General features: G+C 36.2%; 3 protein-coding genes across 3 annotated transcripts in view; 2 read left to right on the top strand and 1 right to left on the bottom strand.

Moving 5' to 3' along the window:
* The window catches only part of LOC142347966 (sodium/calcium exchanger Calx-like), a 205,994-nt gene extending 205,070 nt beyond the window's left edge, over positions 1 to 924 (top strand). Inside the window, exon 10 of the mRNA XM_075399132.1 lies at positions 652 to 924. Within this exon, the coding sequence (XP_075255247.1) occupies positions 652 to 887 (236 nt within the window). The 3' untranslated portion in view covers positions 888 to 924. The remainder of the gene's footprint in view (positions 1 to 651) is intronic.
* Positions 925 to 8,166: 7,242 nt separating this feature from the next.
* Positions 8,167 to 9,795, bottom strand: LOC142347965 (uncharacterized). Its single transcript, XM_075399131.1, has 2 exons — positions 9,049 to 9,795; positions 8,167 to 8,238 (listed from the first exon to the last, which is right to left on the bottom strand). Exons 1-2 carry the CDS (start codon positions 9,793 to 9,795, stop codon positions 8,167 to 8,169), a joined length of 819 nt encoding a protein of 272 aa, XP_075255246.1.
* A 7,887-nt stretch (positions 9,796 to 17,682) lies between these two features.
* LOC142347964 (uncharacterized) overlaps positions 17,683 to 18,055 on the top strand; it is a 116,032-nt gene continuing 115,659 nt past the window's right edge. The window contains exon 1 of the mRNA XM_075399130.1: positions 17,683 to 17,727. Within this exon, the coding sequence (XP_075255245.1) occupies positions 17,683 to 17,727 (45 nt within the window). The remainder of the gene's footprint in view (positions 17,728 to 18,055) is intronic.

Below are 18,055 nucleotides of genomic sequence, written 5' to 3'. Positions count from 1 at the left end.
CACTCTGAGGGTAGGCCTGCCTGCTCGTAGAAGACTTGGCAAGTTAAGTTAACCCATGTAGTATGGAATGGTGAACCAAGTAGACAATTAAAAAGGCCTGCAGTAACCTGAAGTACCTGATGGGCAATGTCTTAACGTTCTATCAAATTGGTTAATACTCGTCTGGTTGGGCTGTGAAGTGAACACCGACGAGCTCTTCACGTCATCTACTATTTATTTTAAGTATAGTGGTTGATCGATTAATTAGAAACTGAATTGAGGACCTGGTATAATTCTCAATCTTAGAGTCACCAATTTATTTCATTTTGTAAAGCATTTCTTAGAAGCTAAAATATCATATAACATAGAAAGGCATTACCAACATATTTTAATAACATTATTATTAGCAATTGACTACAGTTCTATAGCACCTGAAAATACTTTCTTTAGGACTTGAACGGAGGGCCTGGTATAACCCTTCAGTCTAGTTAAGAGTAGTAGGTTTTGTGAAGTTACTATCCAGTCCAGTAGTTTTCTCTAAGATAGATTCTACGAACAATTGTGGAATTGTGAATAGGGTAAAACCTCCACCCTAAATATTCAGATTCTATAGCTCCTCGAAATCAGAAACATCGAAGAATAAATAGTGAGTGTTTTCTCTTTGCTTCTTAGGTTGTACATTAGCAGTTGAGCCATTAGACTTGGCATTTTACGTTGTGGTGTTCACAATCCTGATTATCTTTGGAATCTGCATCGTAATCTACAGAAGGTTCAATAGAAACATCGGAGTGGAACTGGGAGGACCCATGAAGTGCAGAATCATCTCGGCAGTTCTCCTTATAATTCTCTGGGTCACCTATTTGGTCGTAACTAGCCTAGCTGCCTACAATCTGTTCCCTGTTTTCTAGACATGGCTCATAAACTAATTCAATTTATTCAACCACGTATCTCTTGCACCCCCTTGAGACCTTTTACACTGCCAAATGTACCCGGGTCGAGGTTTTTGGGTAAAATTTTGTAAGAAATGCGGCGATTGCGGTGAATGGGTTGAAAAAATATAACTCCGCGAAAAAAAATTACCGCGAAGTTCACCGCATTCACCACTTTTGTGGCAAACTAATGTAAGAAGTACGATGAGTGCGTCGAAGGTGGTAAAAAATATTTCAGTGCAATTCTTACAAAAATTCACCGCGAAATTCACCGCATTTCTTAAAATATTTCACCGCATGTAAAATCAGAAGAAATATCAAAGAAGTACGAGACAGATAGCGCAGTGGAATAAAAAGCTGTAGACATGCAAGTGGTGAGAGGTTCAAACCCGTGGACGGAATTTTCTTTTTTATACATAAATATATAGTTCACCGCGATTCACCTCTTTCGCCGCAAAAAAATATAAGAAAAATGCGGTGAAATTTTTTTTTATTTTCACCGCATTTCACTACGTTTCTTTTAAAAATTCACCACCAAACCTCGACCCGGGCAGTCGCAGATCAATAGCAGCCGCATTACATTCCTTCTTAGATTTCATACAACAAATGTGGAAGCACAAGTTTAATTTAATAGTATTAGTAATAGTAGTATAAGACTTCAATTACCTTCTGAGGCTATAAACAAGGAGGTTGATAAAATGGTAGCACAAAGATAAAAAATGATTTAAATTATGTAACAGCTAGAAAAAAATGTAAGAAATGCGAATTAAGAATAGCTGAAGCATCTTTGTGGGAGCAACCTTATCGTTTTACCTTTTGTATTTCTACAGGAATTTATTTGTCGAGCATTTTTTTTCATGGGTTGAGCAGAATTCTTTCATTGGACTATTTGGGCCAAGCATGGTTTTTTCATAGGCAGTTTGGGTTGATCATGATCTTTTCATGGGTCGAGCTGAATTCTCTTCGTAAGTCTGCATTTTGCAAAAATTGGTGAAAATTTTTTTATTGCTGCGAAGTTGTAAGCTGAGCGAAGCTATTTTGGTGTTATAGGTTTTTTACAATTCAAAGAATTTGAATTGTATTGGGGCGCTGTCTTTTTACGACTCGAAGAGGAGTATTGGACAAGTCCTTTTTTTAATCAATTTTGTTGGAGTGATTTTTAAAGCGGGAAAAGAAACGCGTGAAAAAAATTTGGAAGGGTTTTTGTGTTGAACAAAAGTGAAGAGTGGAGCGAATACAGAGTGGTTTTTGTTCATACCGCTGTTTTTCATAGAGCGAGAAATTGATGTGTGAAAAAATTTTCTCTAAGCGAGCGAAATTTTTTTGTTCACGTGCGGCTTTTAAAAGCAGTTTTTTTGAAATTTTTGATGGTTACGAGGTTTGGTTATGATATTGTATTAGTCTTAGGCTTGTTGCGATGGGAATTGAGGGCTTCAAGTACTTAATTTGAGCTCAATGCTAATTTGGAGGTTTTTGATCAGTTTTGCTGAATTTTAGACGAAATTTTTTTTGCCTGTTTTTTTTTTGTTTTAATGCTTTAAGTGAAATTTGAATAGAAGCTTGTTACTTAAGGAATATGCAGATTAAAGTGACTAAAACTTTTTTTTGTATAAATCATTTTTTTCTGAGGAAAACTGGCAGAAAAATTGAGAAATTTTAAACCAGTTTTCTTATGTTTTTGCAGTTTTTCTTTTTTTAAAATCTCAGACAACTTTCTTTGCATATTATGACCTGCCCATTGTTTTGCGAGCTTCTCATTGCTCTAATTACAAAGGAACGTTACTCGGTCTTATGTTTCCTTGTACTATTAAAAAAATTCATTAAGTTTTTCTAGTTTTTTTTGTTCAATTTGTTTTTGAATGCCGCTTCTATTCTTCCTTAATTTTTTTATGGCATTTGGGGAGGTTCAGGGTTCACAATAGTTGTTCTAATAGTTAATCATAAGTATGGGCAAATTTCTCTTTCGAGTTGTTTCCGGAATTCTTCCGGCTATATTTTTTTTAAGATCTGTTCACACATTTTCATGATTTTGGAGTCAAATTGGAGTAGTGATTTTGGTCACGCCGAAACAGGAAATTGAGCGAAAAAGCGAGTGGTTTTGCGGCATGAATTTTTTTCGCTCTAATTTGAAAGTAGAGTGAGAAAACGGTGTTTGAACGAAAATTCGGTTTCTCAGTAGTGGTTTTTTGTTCACATGCCGCAATTTCACTCTGATTTTAACTGTTTTTTCAATTTTTTGGATCGGATTTTTTTTTCTAAATGGTTTTCCCGATCCCTTCACAGCTCATTCTAGGCCTAGTTTTTGTTTGAATTAAATTTTCATTTCTCGCTAGTGTTTTTTTTGTTCACATGCGGCATTTTGACATCAATTTTCTGTTTTTTTTTCTTATTTTTTATTCGATTTTTTTTTTAAAAAATGTTTTTCTCAATTCACTCATAGTCCATTCTAGGTCTAGTTTTTCTGTTTAGTCAATGAAAATCTTTTGAATTGTACGTCAGGACTTGTCCTGCTATGTTTTTTTGTTTCGTCGTCTGACGCTCTTTCTTCGTTTTACATTTGTTCACACAGCAAAGTTGAAAAAGTCAAATTTTCTGAATTTCTTCCTCTCACTAACGGCGTTTGCGCGCGTGACGTAATTTCTCACTCTCTTCAGCAAAAGTTTTTTTGCGTGATTAGATTTTGATACCTCACTCAATAAAAACACTTTGGCTCTTTAAAAACTTAAGTTTAATTTGAATTTGTTTAAGGTCATAGGAACTCATATGTGCAGGAAAGATCCCAAACAAGAGGCTTCTGCTAGATGAATTTTAACAAGCTTTACTAATGTATCGCTGGATGTTTTTTACCTAGCTTTTTGAGCGGCGTCGTTTTTTTTTTCAATTTAGATCTGTCTCTGTTTCTATCTCTATGGTACGTCACGCAGGTCTATTCTTGCGCAGCTATTCCGGCAATCTGCCGGCTATGTTCGTTTTCTACCGCACAGACAGTAGCAATTGAACAAGGCAGCATTGTACCCATCTGTGTTTCAACTTGAAACACAGCTGGAGAATTTTCCAAAATTTTGGTTCAATGTTTTCAAAAAGAGCACCTTTCTGACAGATTGTTAGTTCTTCAGAATCTCTTAAAAAATCAGGAGCATACGTGTTGACTACTTTATTTGAAACAGTGAGCAATACAAGGGTTAGTAAAGTTTTTGAGTCAATAATGCAACTTTTTGCGTCAAAAAATGTTCAGAAAATGAAAGTTTGGGTCGGGCAAAAGTCCAGGTAATTAATAGAGTCGAAGAGAAACATTTTCTTTACTCTTTTGTGTCCAGAATCCTTTGATCATGCCCATTTGTGGTCGAGCTCCGTCTTTGCATAAGTCAAAGTCTAGACTAGGACAATCAAATCATTGTCAGCACAAGAGATGTCCATCCGGTGTCAAATTATAGAGTTTTGAACCATATTTTGGTCTCGTACATGAGAGAGAAGATAAACAAGCTTCGTTCCAATAAAATTCGAAATTATTTATATCGCCCAAAGCACTGGTGATCGAGTTTTCATTGTTTATTTTTCTTTGTAGGGGTTTGTGAACTCTAATTTGATTCTTTAAATACGCCTTTCCTCTAATATTGATTGATAAAAAGATTTACTACAGTGGAGGCATAAACAGAATGTGGAAATGAACTGATATAGTGACCATCAAAGAGAATTATGACATCAAAACGTGGTGATACAAAATCCTTGACTTTTATCAATAGCCGCGCAGCGATAGCTGGGGCTATTATTGGCCTTCTCTTGGTTTTTTACGACTCGAAGAGGAGTATTGGTTTTCTCAAGGTTTCTTTTACTATTCGTTCAGACGGCGTTTTGAATTAAAAGCAAAAGAGAGTAAAATTGCCGTGTGAACTAATTTTATCTGAGCGAGAGAAGTTTTTTGATCATGCTCTTCGATCAGTAATTGACTTTTTGACTTTGAAAAAAGTTTTTTGAAAGAATACCGCATATAGATAACCGTTTTCAGACGTTTTTTCGTCCAATTGCCCTTTTTTGCTTATAACTTAAATTTTTTAGGAAATAGTTTTTAATAGAAGCTGTATTAATATGTTAACCTCTGAAATTGATAACATAGTGTTTTTGAGAGTCTGATAATGCGTTTTAAATTCTACATGAGCACATATTTCTCAATTTTTTAAAATTCTTTTTTGGCTTTTTTAAATTATTTTCTTCAATTTCGGGTCGTAGAGCAGGTTTTATTTCAAAAATCAGTGCATATGGCAATTTACTTTGATATTTCATACATTCAATGCATCTTAATAACGTAAATTATTTTTGTTTTTTAGAATTGAAAACGTGCTTGCCCAATTTAGACAGTTTTTTCTAATTTTTATCAGTTTTTCGTTTTTTTTTTCTGGAATTAATAACTAAGTATTTTTATTGCGCACCGTCAGGGATCTTAATTTTTTTTACCAATAATCGATCAATTTTGTGGCCTTGAGTATTTGCAATTCTGAAAGATATTTATCTTAAGTGCAATTTTAAAAAAAGTTTTCTACAATTTTATTGCAAAATATTGTTTCCATTCTTTGATTTATGTTTTAATCTTTCAATCAATACAAGTGAATAGCTGTATATTTTTATGCTAAATAAGAAATAATTGTTTTTCTGCTTCATTTTTTTAATTTGATTTTTAACATTAAAAAATCAAGAACAAGTGTTTTGTTTTTTTTTGTCATGTTTTTTTTGAAATGCCATTTAAACACTTTGAATGATCATTACTCTCTAGGAATATTTCTGGGGTCTTAGTTTTGATTTTCAACGTTTTTGTCGCCTGTATATCCTGTTTCTTTTGTCTTTTTGTTGATTAATATAAAATTTTTTCAATTAAGTTGCTGATTTTCCAAGACTTTTTGCGATTTTTGGCTCAATATGTTGTTTTATTGAATTTATGGTAATTGAATTAAAGCCTAAAGACTGCAGTTTTATTCTACTACAAAAGACACAAGTTTCGTTTGAAGCATAGTTGTCTCTTTCTATGAAATTTGACAAAGAACTTGAGAATTTTTACAATATTTTTTTTTCATCTTCACGCTCTTTTTTTCAAAATTAGAGAAGTTTGTGAGCTCATTAAGGCTTGGCTGATAATTCGTGATTGGATAAATAGTTTTCATTGCATGAATAAAAAAAGTTTTTTTCTTTTTTTTTGTTTGTTTGTGTACTTGTACTACATGAAAAGTAAATGGAGTATTTTTTATGTTAATTATGTTTGCCAAAATTTTTACTACATAAGATTGTTGTTTTCTCTGCTTTGATACGTTCTGCATGGAAACATTAGCTATTTGAAAACTAGTTCTTTCGGTGGATACGACTTCCAATCGTTTCCGGAAATCTTCCATCTATGTTTTTTATTTCGTCGTCAAGATTTTTGTTACGACCATATGACGTCAGAGCCGCTTCAAATCTGATTTTTATTCATTCGTTCACGCAATTTCAACTAGAGTGCGTGAGTGACGTTATTTTTCGCTTAGTGGAGCGAATTTTTTTGTTCATTCGCGTGATTAAATTTTTGGTCACACATGACTTACCTCACTATGAGATTGACTTTTATTTAACATAATCAAAATTTACCTTACGTCAAATGGGTGTGTGTCACTCCAAATGAACGTTGTTTGAGAGCAACTAATAGAAGCAGCAAAAACTTATACAGATTTTAAATCAAAGTATAACATATCAGCCTTCAATAAAAAGACGAATTTTTTTGGTCTGTCTTTTTTACTGTTTTTTGAGACTGCAGATCTACGAAGATATTGCGGCTATTTTCTGGTCACCTGCCAGTTATGTTATTTCTAACCCACTTCAGAAAAATAATTATTGTCGCAGACCCAAAACAGCGCAGAAATAGAATAATCAACAAACAATTCCAGGATAACCAGAAAATGTACGGTAAAAACGCCAAAAATGTTAACACTATGCAATTCTTTTTGGCAGATATTCTTTGTGTTAAGTAGGTTGTCCACATCAACCAATAACCGAGTCGAAGTTTCACCGCCATTCAACGCAAGATTTTGTAAGATAAGCCCTGAATGCGAGAAAATTGTTAAGATTATCGCTGAATGCGGTGAAAATACATAAATCAGGTGGTGAAAGCGGTGAAAAAAAGTTTGTTTCCTGGTAGCGGTGAAATTACAAAACTTAACAGCTGATTTTAGCGGTGAATTTACATAAATTAAGCGCTCTGAAAAAAAGTCCAAAATATGTGAGATAAGCGCTGATAGCTGTGAAATGAAACAAATTCGCCGCTTAAGAAAAAAGGGTTAAAGTTGTGTGAGATCAGCAGTGAATCCGATAAAATTACATGAATTCACCGCTTAATTTATTTGTGAAATTAGATAAACTCACCGCTTAAAAAACTTAAAATTGTGTGAGATCAGCAGTGAATGCAGTGAAATTATTGGATTGTAAGGGAGGAAGTATAATTGTATTCATGTAATTTCACCACAAGAGTAAGCGGCGAACTTACAAAAAATCACCACATTTCACCGCTAAAAATCGGAAATCTTGCAAAAAATCACCGCGCATGTTTTAAAGAAAGTAGAGTGAATTTGATTTATATTCAAAACAGAAATACTAGAAGTTGGTGAGAGATGGCGTAGTGGAACAAGATGTGCATGACATGCAATAGTGGAAAGGTTCGACCTCTTGTCAGGGAGGTGCAATGCGGTGACTTTTTGTAAGTTCACCGCTTACTATCGCGGTCAAATTACATAATTTCACCAAAATTCACCGCAAATGTATGTACGAATTTACAACATTTCACCGTTTATCTTACATATTTTTCCAATTTTTCCTCGACCCGGGAAGCGCTTTGACCAACGGCTCGTCTACATTGTTCAATAGCTCGTAAACATCGCCCAGTGGTGGAAAAACCGAAATCCCCAAAAAGAAACCAAAAGAACACAAAATAACAAAATAAGCATAGAGAACAAAATAAAATAAACAATGAACAACCTGATCACTGAATCAAAAACTGATGTGTTCAGGCAAAACTATTAAAATTCTGTCGATATATTGCCAATAAAACTAACAAAATTGACGCGCGAAATTGAAATTTGAGATTTTTGACAAACTGTGTCACCTAAAAAACTAACATCTTCACATTGTTTACAACGATTGGCCTTGTATAGAGAAAATTAGGTGTTTAAAAAATTCAATAGGATAGCAAAAAAGGATAAGAAAATGATCAGAGAAAAAAATAACCAGACTGACTCAATACCAATTAAGTCGGTCTGGCCAGTGCCTGTGTTGGTTCGCGGACCTCATCCTGGTTGTCATTGGGCGCATAAAAATTCTTGAATTGAAATCAAAACATATTTGATTTTCATTTACAAATTTCAGGTTCAATCTTTCGAAAGTTGTCAGAGAACTTTGGTAACTGCTGATTAATCCAGAGAACCTGCATAATTTAATCAAAACTCATTGCCAGAACATTGACAGTGTCATGAAATTTCTAGGCTTGTTGCTACCAAAATATCAGAAGAAATTGGTCCAATAGGATGCAAAGACGTCTGTAAAAAGTCACCAAAACAAAAAGAAGCCTAATTTATCCAGATCAAATATAGTTTTATTTATATATATATATATATATATATATATATATATATATATATATATATAAATATATATATATATATATATATATATATATATATATATATATATATATATATATATATTATATTCATATATATATATATATATATATATGTTTAAAACAATATCTCTAGTCTAATCATTTGTTAAAAGAGCACGTCTAAGTTTCACGTTGTTGGACAAAGAGTCAAGTTTTTGTTGCAATTTTGGCGGTTTTTGAATCATATTGAAAGTTGCAATAACATTGGCAACATTCTGCAAGGGCAAAAAGGGGGCAACAAGGGTTTTCGGAGGCATCAATTGATTGAAGCCTTTGTCATCTTCTTTGAAATTGGCTCTGAAACTGTAGGCTGAAATGTTGTCAATAAGGTCAGTACATCAATTTGTGGGAAAGTGGTAACTCACGTTGCCTAAAACCGGAGCGAGAAAAATCGAAAAAAAACTACGGAGAAAAAACGCGTACAAGACCGAAAACGGGGCGAAAGAACGTGCCGTGAGCCGTTTTTACCTTTGCGACTCGTGTTTCTCCATCTCGTCCTGGCGTTGTCTCCATGACTCTTCCCAGTGGCCAAATGCCTCTTGGTGTTTGGTCTTTCAAAACCCAAACAACGTCGTCCACTTTGAGAGGTCGATTGTTGCTGTTTGACAATTTCGAACGTCGGCTAAGCGTTGGCAGATACTCTTTCACCAAGCGTCGCCATATATGGTTCATCAGCTTCTGGGTGTTCTTCCATGTCTTCAAGCTTGCAGGTTGCTGGTCTCCAAATTGTCCTGGTGGCAAGCTATTGAAGGGACGCTGGATAAGAAAGTGGTTTGGAGTCAAAGGTTCCTCGTTGTCAGGCTGCTCAGCAACGTTAGTCAGTGGTCTGGAGTTGAGGATTGATTTTGTTTCCACCATAATTGTTAGGAAAGTGTCAAAAGAGAGTCCTCTGGATCCTAGAATGAGGAGGAGCGTTCTTTTGGCGCTCTGGATCAAACGCTCCCAGACACCGCCAAAATGAGGGCCGTATGGGGGCGGATTGAATTTCCACGTTGTATTGGCTACTGCTAAAGCTTTGTAGATTCTGTCATTGTCCAAAGCTTTAACAGTTTTATTCAGTTCTTCAGAAGCGCCAACGAAAGTTTTCCCGTTGTCGCTGTAGAGAAGTTGGGGCTGGCATCGACGACTGCAAAAAATCTTCTGAAGGCATTGAGAAACGTATCTGTATTGAGGTCTGGACACGTTTCTAAGTGAACTGCTCGCGTCACCATGCATGTAAATATTAGACCATAATGTTTTTCTAATATGCCTTTGGAATCTTCGATCTTTAGAAGGGTCCAAAGAATTCTACAACAGAATTAGCAAAGGGGAACTGTGCTTTTGCTGTTGGAAAAAGAAAACTAGGTAATGGTGCAATAATTGGTTGAATGTCTTTCGTGTCAAAGCGTCGACATAAGAAACAATGAAACCGTACGCTTGCTAACGCTTTCCGAAGGCCAATCACATGGTAACGTTGTTGAATGAATGCTTTTGTTGGTTCTGTGGACTGGTGAACACATATTTGATGGGCATGTTCCAAGTACAAACGAATAATTTTGTCCTTGGCGTGCAAAATTATTGGACGTTTTTCCAAATCCAGTTGTGTTGGTGCATACTGCAATCGACCACAAGATCTGAGTAATCCGTCCTCATCCAACAGCGGATTTAAGCATCGTATTTTGCACTTAGAATCTAGTTTGATTCCACGTTGTAAGGAATTAACGGTCGAATGGAAAAAACTTCCTTGATAATTGAATGTCTTCAGTTGTGTATTGGTGATTGTTCGTTCGCATTTTCTTTGCACAATTAATTAGGTTGAAAACTGTTGCAAGTGTCAGAAGAAGTTTGTTCCATGTTGAGAATTTACTCGGATCGACTATAGGTTTAATTGTCTTGGGACTTCTCGTGACTGCCGCCCATGTTGCGCGTGGTTTGTTTATCTCATTCCAGGTCGACTCGCTTCGGCAAAGAATTTTGGGTGGATCTAACCACTTCTGCTGAATTTCGTTTGTCTCAAGACCACGAGTTCCGTGATCGGCGGGATTGAGATAAGTTGAGATGTGATGCCATTGCTGGGGTGAAGAGCTTTTATGAATTTCTTGCAATCTGTTTGAAACAAAAACGTTCTGCTTCTTATTTGAGGCTATCCAGTCCAAAACTACTTGACTGTCGGACCAGAGAAAAATTTGGTCGAATGTCAGTGTCATTTCTCTTTGGATCAGTTGTAGAAGGCGCACTCCTATAGCAGCGGCTTCTAGTTCCATTTTTGGCACACTTATTTGTTTAATGGGAGCAACTTTGCATTTTCCCATGAGAACACATGCTTGTGGCGGAGTGGTTTGACTATTGGTTGTACGGAGGTAAGCAACGGCTGCCATAGCTGCCATTGAGGCATCCACAAATATATGAAGTTGGCTGCTTGTGATTTTACTGAAATTTTGAAGAGTTCTTGGTATTCGGATATCACGAAACATGACAAAATCGTCAGTTGTTATGTTCCATTTTTGACCAAGGACTCTTATGATCTCTTTTGTTTCGTCTTTGTCGTTGGAAGAGATTTCAGCGAGTACATCTGGTTTGTTCGAAACAATTTTTGTCAACCTGAAGCCACCATTTTTCAGGCATCTTGTTGTCTGTGATATGACTTCTTTGGCTTCTGAAATTGTTGGCAGGGACTGGATGTAGTCATCCATATAAAAGTGGTGTTCAATAGCGTTCAAGGCGGCTGGAAATTTCCTTTTTGTTGTCTTCTGCACATTTATTGAGCACATAAATTGCGCAAAATGGTGAACATGTTGCGCCAAAGATTAATCTATCTAGTGAATTGGAATTGTCGAATGGAGTTGTCTATCATCCAAAGGAAACGAAGAGCAGACTGGTCTTCTGGTCTCACGGCAATCTGCATAAACATTCCTTCGATGTCTGACAAAACAGCAACCGGGTGTTCTCAACAGCACTCCAACTAAGTTATTTAGCAAATCAGGACCAGTTAGAAGATTTAAGTTCAGTGATTCACCGCGGAATTTTGATGCTGCGTTGGCGACTCTTCTCACTTTTCCGGGTTTGTTTGGATTAGTTACTGGATGATGAGGTAAGTACCATATTGACTCTGGGGGTGGTGCTTGCATTTCGACTGGCTTGACCAAATTTTTATCCAAGTCTGTTTGGAGTGTCTGGTTGTACTTCTGATTGAGACCGGGATCGTTTTGTAGTCGTTTTTGTAGACTTTTTAGTTGACTGACTGCTGAGAAATAGTTATTCTGGAGTTTCTTTACAGGTTTCCAAGGAAGGCCAATCTAATATCTTTCACCGTTGTGACAGATTGAGTTTTCCATTGTTTGCACTGCTAATTGGTCTAGTGAGCTGTCTTCATTCTGTTCGGGTAATGTACCTTCAGCTTCTTTTTTCCAGAATCTTTGAACCAATTCGTCCAATTGTTCTTCTTCAATGTTATTCTGGCAGACATGGTAAATGAATGGTTGGCGAGGGGGCTTGTTTGCGTTCATTGTTTTAGGAGATAGCTCGTACTCTCCAGCGAGAGTCCAACCAAGCTTTGTTTTTACGCCGAATGACAGCTTTTTGCTACCTTGGATTACGTCGACTGGATATGTGAAAGCAAACGTATTGACACCAAGAAGGGCGCCTATTGCACCGTTGGCTATGTCAGGGAAATAAAAGTGACTGAGTTCCTTGAAGGTGTCGCATAATTGATTGAGTTCAAGAACGTTAGCGGGTGATACATTGAGACATGGCGTGCTATAGGCTCTTGCAATGCTGAAGTATTGATTGATTTTGTCATAAGGCGTTACTTTCACTGTTTCACTAATTTTGGACAGTGGCATTTCATTTTCAGTGTTTAGGTACTGCAGAGTTTTTGATGCTTGTGCTTCGCAGCGAAGCTCAGGAAAGCTAGTAACTTTATCCAGCAGGAAGGTGAAATGGCTTCCGGAGTCAATCAAGGCGTAGGTATCGAATACTTTACTTCCGTTTACAAACGAAATTGGTATTATTTGTATTTTTTCATACCATTCAGGAGGAGGAATTGTATTTCGGTTGATACTGAAGTTTTGGGTCGGACTTGAAGCATTCAAACGGGCGCGTTGAATATTTTGTTGCTGTGATTGTCTATTACCAGAAAACGATTGACCGTATCTTTTCTGCTGGCTTTTTGTACTGCTGACAGTGTCAGTATTTTTGTTTTGATTTTGTTGTTGAAAGTATGGCTGTGTTTGGGGGCTGGCTAGATTTTGTGTCGGCTGATTGGGATTGCTTGTTGAGAAGGCAGCGGTGGGCCGCTTAACTTGTTTCGAAGGATCATGCAAAGTTGTTTGGTGAAATCCTTTACATGTTTGGCATCGTTTTGTGGACGGACATGACTGTTTAAAATGTTTGTTGCATAAACAGTTCGAGCAAAGATTGTTCTTGCTCACAATGTCAAACCTTTGGTCTGGTGCACATTTCTGGTATTCAGGGCATGTTGCGAGTATGTGACTTTCTTTGCATTTCTCGCAAGACTTCTTTGACTGATCAGCATATTTACGCGGAGAAAAGGGTGGTTGACCATGCTGGTTTGCAGGGCGACTTGAGTGCAATGAATTCGGTTTCAAATTGTTTTGTGAATTATTAGAAAATTGATGCATAGCATTGCTGTTCCTATTATCATTGTTGTTGTTAATTTTGCTAATGCTATTACTGTTTTGACCGAAAGTGTTCCAATAATTAAACGGCTTATGAACATTTTCTCTATTGATTTTGTCGTTTACTTGGGCCTGTACTTCAAGCCACTTCTGAAAATCCGAGACGGTTGGTTGATTTCCAATTGATGTTATTGTATACTCTGCCATTTTATCAGAATATTATGTGGAATTTTTTCTTTTGCCTTTTTCATCAATGTTGAACTTTGCAAGTCGGCTTTAAAGCCTAAATAATCAAAAGCTTGCACTAATCGTTTGAGAAAAGAAGCAAAAGATACGAAACTCTGTTTGTTGTAGTCAATGTTTGGACGGCAGGCTTCCAGTAGATTGATGAAAGCATTCACAACAATGCTGGGATCTCCAAAGTTATTTATGAGCTCTTTCAATGCAATCGCGTAGTAAGCTGGGTCACACGAGTAGGCTTGAAATTTTTCTTTGGCTTTTCCTACGACCGATTTGTATCCGTAAGGCTAGTATTATTGTGAACTAGGTTGAAAAAATTGTTTATTCATTCATGGTATTTCAGTGGGTTACCATTGAAATTTGATATTGTTATTGGTGGAAGTTTAATGGAATTTTTGTTTGTGGTTTGTAAATTAAAGTTATTTTCAAACGGGATTGTTTCTGTTTGTTTTTCAGTTCGTGGCTGAAACAGAAGCTTTCCAGAAAAAGACCAATTTGGAATTTATTTCGAATTTCTCGAAATGTTTGGTTGGCTAATATGTTGAGTAAAGGGGGGAAAGAATGGCTGTTTGGTAGTTTGTAAAGGGATTTTCCGGAGTAAGCGGACAATTAGGTGGCTGAGATGATGTACAGCAAACAAGGTTGGTACCTTGGTTGTTGAGAGTTGTATTGGAGGGGAAAACAATTCCATCGTTTGGTTCTTCCGTTCGATTTCCATTGCTAAAACGAACTCCAGTTGGGTAAAGTGGGTTCTGAAATTGTTGGGAAACGTTTGTTTGCGCTACTGTTGGTAACGACATTGCTGACGCCAATTTTCCGCTGTTCTGGTTTTCACTTATTGGAACAGCTGAAAATTGAGTGTTTGAAACAGTTTGAGCAGTTGCACTTTGATTGTTGTCAAAACGCAGGGGATTGTGACGGCTCTCTTCGTAACAACATGGATTTGGCGTGGTCTCATTTGTCACTCTATTTGTTCCTTTTCTGAATGAAAATGACGCTGAAGCATTTGCTCATTCAAATTGCATGAACTTGACGTTTGGTATCTATTGGTTTTGTTAAAAGAGCAGTTATGTTGAAGTGAGTTTTGTAAATTTAATGCAAGACGTTGTATGCTTTGATCTTCTATTTTGTTATTTAAGGGAACAGAAGACTTTTCTTTTGGTCTAACTGTGGCATTTGCTGGTTCATTCATTGGCATTTCGGGCAATGTGATCAGCTTTGAGCTAGAGAACTGGTTCAATTCTCCAATTGATGAGTGAAATAATTCGGGCTGGTTATCAATAGATTCAACAGGAAATAAGACTGCAGTTTGATTCATTGGAATGGAGGGTTGTTGAATTGAAGCAAACTGGTTGAAAGTGTTCTCTCGCTCTCTGAGAACAACGTTGTCTTCTGGGGATTGAGGATTACTCAAGACAAACCTGTCCTGAATGTTTGCTTTGGATAAAAGGGTTTATGCTGGTGTTGGGGCTGCTAACAACAACATTGATTGATTTATGTGTTCAACCGTCGCAAAATTTTTTACTGATTCTTCAGTCAATTCTCTAGTATCCTGCGCAAATTGTCTGTTGCTCTAAAGGCATTTGGAGAGAAGGTTGGGTTTATTTTCTCCTTGCGGAAGGAAAAACGACGGTTTCGCCGGTCTTGGGGTCACTGGAGGGGAGACATCGCTGGCAGGGTTCTTTACTGTCATGTTGTTTTGCTCTGACTTTTGGGAAACCGGTGTCAATCGATGCGACTCGAGCTGTCTTTTTGAGGACTGTGAGACACAGCTGATGCCATCGCGCACTCGAATTGATGATTGACTTAATTGACCTTCATCGTCGAGACTGTTGACTTCTAGTTCCAATTTTTCTAGACGAGAGATCAAGTTCGATTGACGTTTCATGACTGAGTTTGTGCTACTAGAGCTTACTTTTTCCATCATGATGCTGTTAAGGTTTGTCTTCAGCTCTTCAACGCTCTCCTTGAATTTGTTGATCAACAAAGAAAGAGTGCGGAAGCTTTTTCTCTGCTCAACGGATGTCTGTAAGAGATCAAGCTGATTTTTCATGTAGACCAAAGGGGGAAAGGGACATTTTTCGGCAACTTCCGAGACTGCGGACAAAAAAGAAGAGACGTTTGAGTTTTCCAACTTAAATGGACTATATGCGTGAATGAATTTGAGTGGGGAATTATTCGAGAGCTTTCAATTTACTTCTTTTTGAGAAAAAAGGAAAATAGATCTTATCTTCTCTTTTTATTTCTCTTGAGAAGGTATTTTCAGTGTATACTACTCAATTAACTAGATGCGCGGCTAGTAGTATGCAAAATGAAAACAAAATAAGTGTAAATGTCGGGTTTTCTTAGGAAAGCATACTAAACCATTAACTAGGCCTGCGGCTAGTAGTATGCAATTAAGATCAAAGAAAACACAAACCTCTTTATAGGTTTTTTTTTGTCAGAAGCTTTTCAGTAATTTTCTGTCTTTTGTTTTCGGTTTTGCAGAATGGTTATATAGTTTTTCAGATTGTTTTGTAATGAACTGCGGAGGTATATAAAATAGCTCTTTTTTGAAAATTGATTGATTTTTTCTTTAATAAGAAAAAAAACGTTAGAAAAAACGTTTTTTGATTTTTATATAACAGAGAAACAATTTTGCCACTTTTCTGTTGCTTCTTTGCAGTTTTGCAAGGGGATGAAATAAATTTTCAGACTGTTTTCAAACAAACAGAAGGAGCTATTTCGAACGCTTTCTTGTTATCTACTGAAAATTTCCAATAAACATTAGAAAAATGTTTTTTGAGTTTTTTAAGTAAAAGAAGCAAATTTGCAAATTTCAAGTTGCCTCTTTATAAGTTTGTATATTCAATCAACTGATTTAAAGCTTGTTTTCCAACAAAACCAGGGAGGCTAATCAATGGGTTTCAGTGGAACTATTAAATGTTTTATTCAAAACGTTAGGAAAACGTTTTTTGAATTTTTTGATTCAAAGAAGCAATTTTTGTCAAAATTGAGTTGCTTCTTTACAAAATTGCGAAATCGATAAACTGATGTTGAAGCTTACTTTCCAACAAAACCAGGGGGGCTAATCAATGGGTTTTTTTGATTTATTAAAAGGTTTTCCCTAAAACGTTAGAAATTTTTTTTTAATTTTTTGATTCAAAGAAGCAATTTTTGTCAAAATTGAGTTGCTTCTTTACAAAATTGCAAAATCGATAAATTGATTTTGAAGCCTCTTTTCCAACGAACCCAGGGGGGCTAATCAATGAGTTTTTGGATTTAATAAAAAGTTTCCATTAAGACGTTAGAAAAACGTTTTTTTGATTTTTGACGCTCAAAAAAGCACTTTTGCGACTTTCTCATTTTTGAGCAAAAATTTTACATAAGGTGTTCAACCAAAATAAAGTTGATTTTAAGTCCAACTGAAGTGTTCTATTCAAATAAAAATTTTACTTTCATGTAGATTTTTTGCGACAATTTGAGAAAATTGTTTTTGAGTTTTTCCGATGCAAAAAACGCTATATCGTTTTTTCGGGCAATTTGTGTTTTTTTTTTCGTTAATTGCTGACTTGTAGTTGCTCAGGGCTGTTTCTTTCAAAAACCATCTACCAAAAGCTCGTTGGGGGACAATTTTTGTGTGTTTGAGATTTTTTGTCGCAAAAAAAATCACGTTTTTTTTTGGATACGTCTAACCGGGGAAAAGACTTCTAAGGTGACGTCTGGAACCTCGGGCGATCATCTCTTGGTGACATCTGTAACCAAAAAAACGTCAGGCCTTCTTGGTCGGGTGACGTCTGAAAACCCTTGAAAAAAAAACTCTTCGTCTTTGGTTGGCTCGTCTGCAATAAGAAACTCTTCCTCTGTCGTAGTCTTGGATATTAGTCTTGGGGTGTGCTCATGCCCCCTCATTGTTTCAAAAAAAGAATTAAATTTAATTCAGAAGGTTTTATGTCCTTATTATCAAGGCGGATGGTCGCCAAACTTATGTTTTGAAGCATATCTCTATTCTAATCATTTGTTAAAAGAGCACGTCTAAGTTTCACGTTGTTGGGCAAAAGAGTCAAATTTTTGTTGCAATTTTGGCGGTTTTTGAATCTTCTTGAAAGTTGCAATAACATTGGCAACAATATATATATATATATATATATATATATACATATATAGATATACATATATATATATATATATATATATATATATATATATATATATATATATTCGCCCCATTCAATGGTCTTTCACACCTTCCGGGTCGGTTTGGACAATGGCAATTTTCGGCCTCTTCAGTCTGGTCAATACCCACATTTCGGTCTGTATGGGATTTAATTTCGTATTTGAAGATGATGTATTTTCTTTTGTCGTTCCTGATTTAGAAAAGATGAAAAAACTTGCACTTGCGACTCAACATTGCAGGCACACATTAAGCTTCTAGTAAAGGAAAATTCGGCATTAGTTGAATAAAAAATTGCTCTCAATTGATTTCGGAAAGTCATGTAAATAAGTTAATAAATGCGGTCTAAAACGGCACTCGAACTTGTATTTTGTTCCCGTTTGTCTTGAAGCCAAACTGCTGCATCCCATTTTTGTGACGAGTTAAAAACAAAATCTATGGCTGCGTCCAAATTTTTTAGTTGATC

Source organism: Convolutriloba macropyga, chromosome 10 (assembly GCF_964194025.1).
Source record: "Convolutriloba macropyga chromosome 10, txConMacr16.3, whole genome shotgun sequence".
NCBI lineage: Eukaryota > Metazoa > Xenacoelomorpha > Acoela > Convolutidae > Convolutriloba > Convolutriloba macropyga.
Note: the sequence above shows the minus strand (reverse complement) of the source record. Positions and strands in the feature narration are given on the sequence as shown.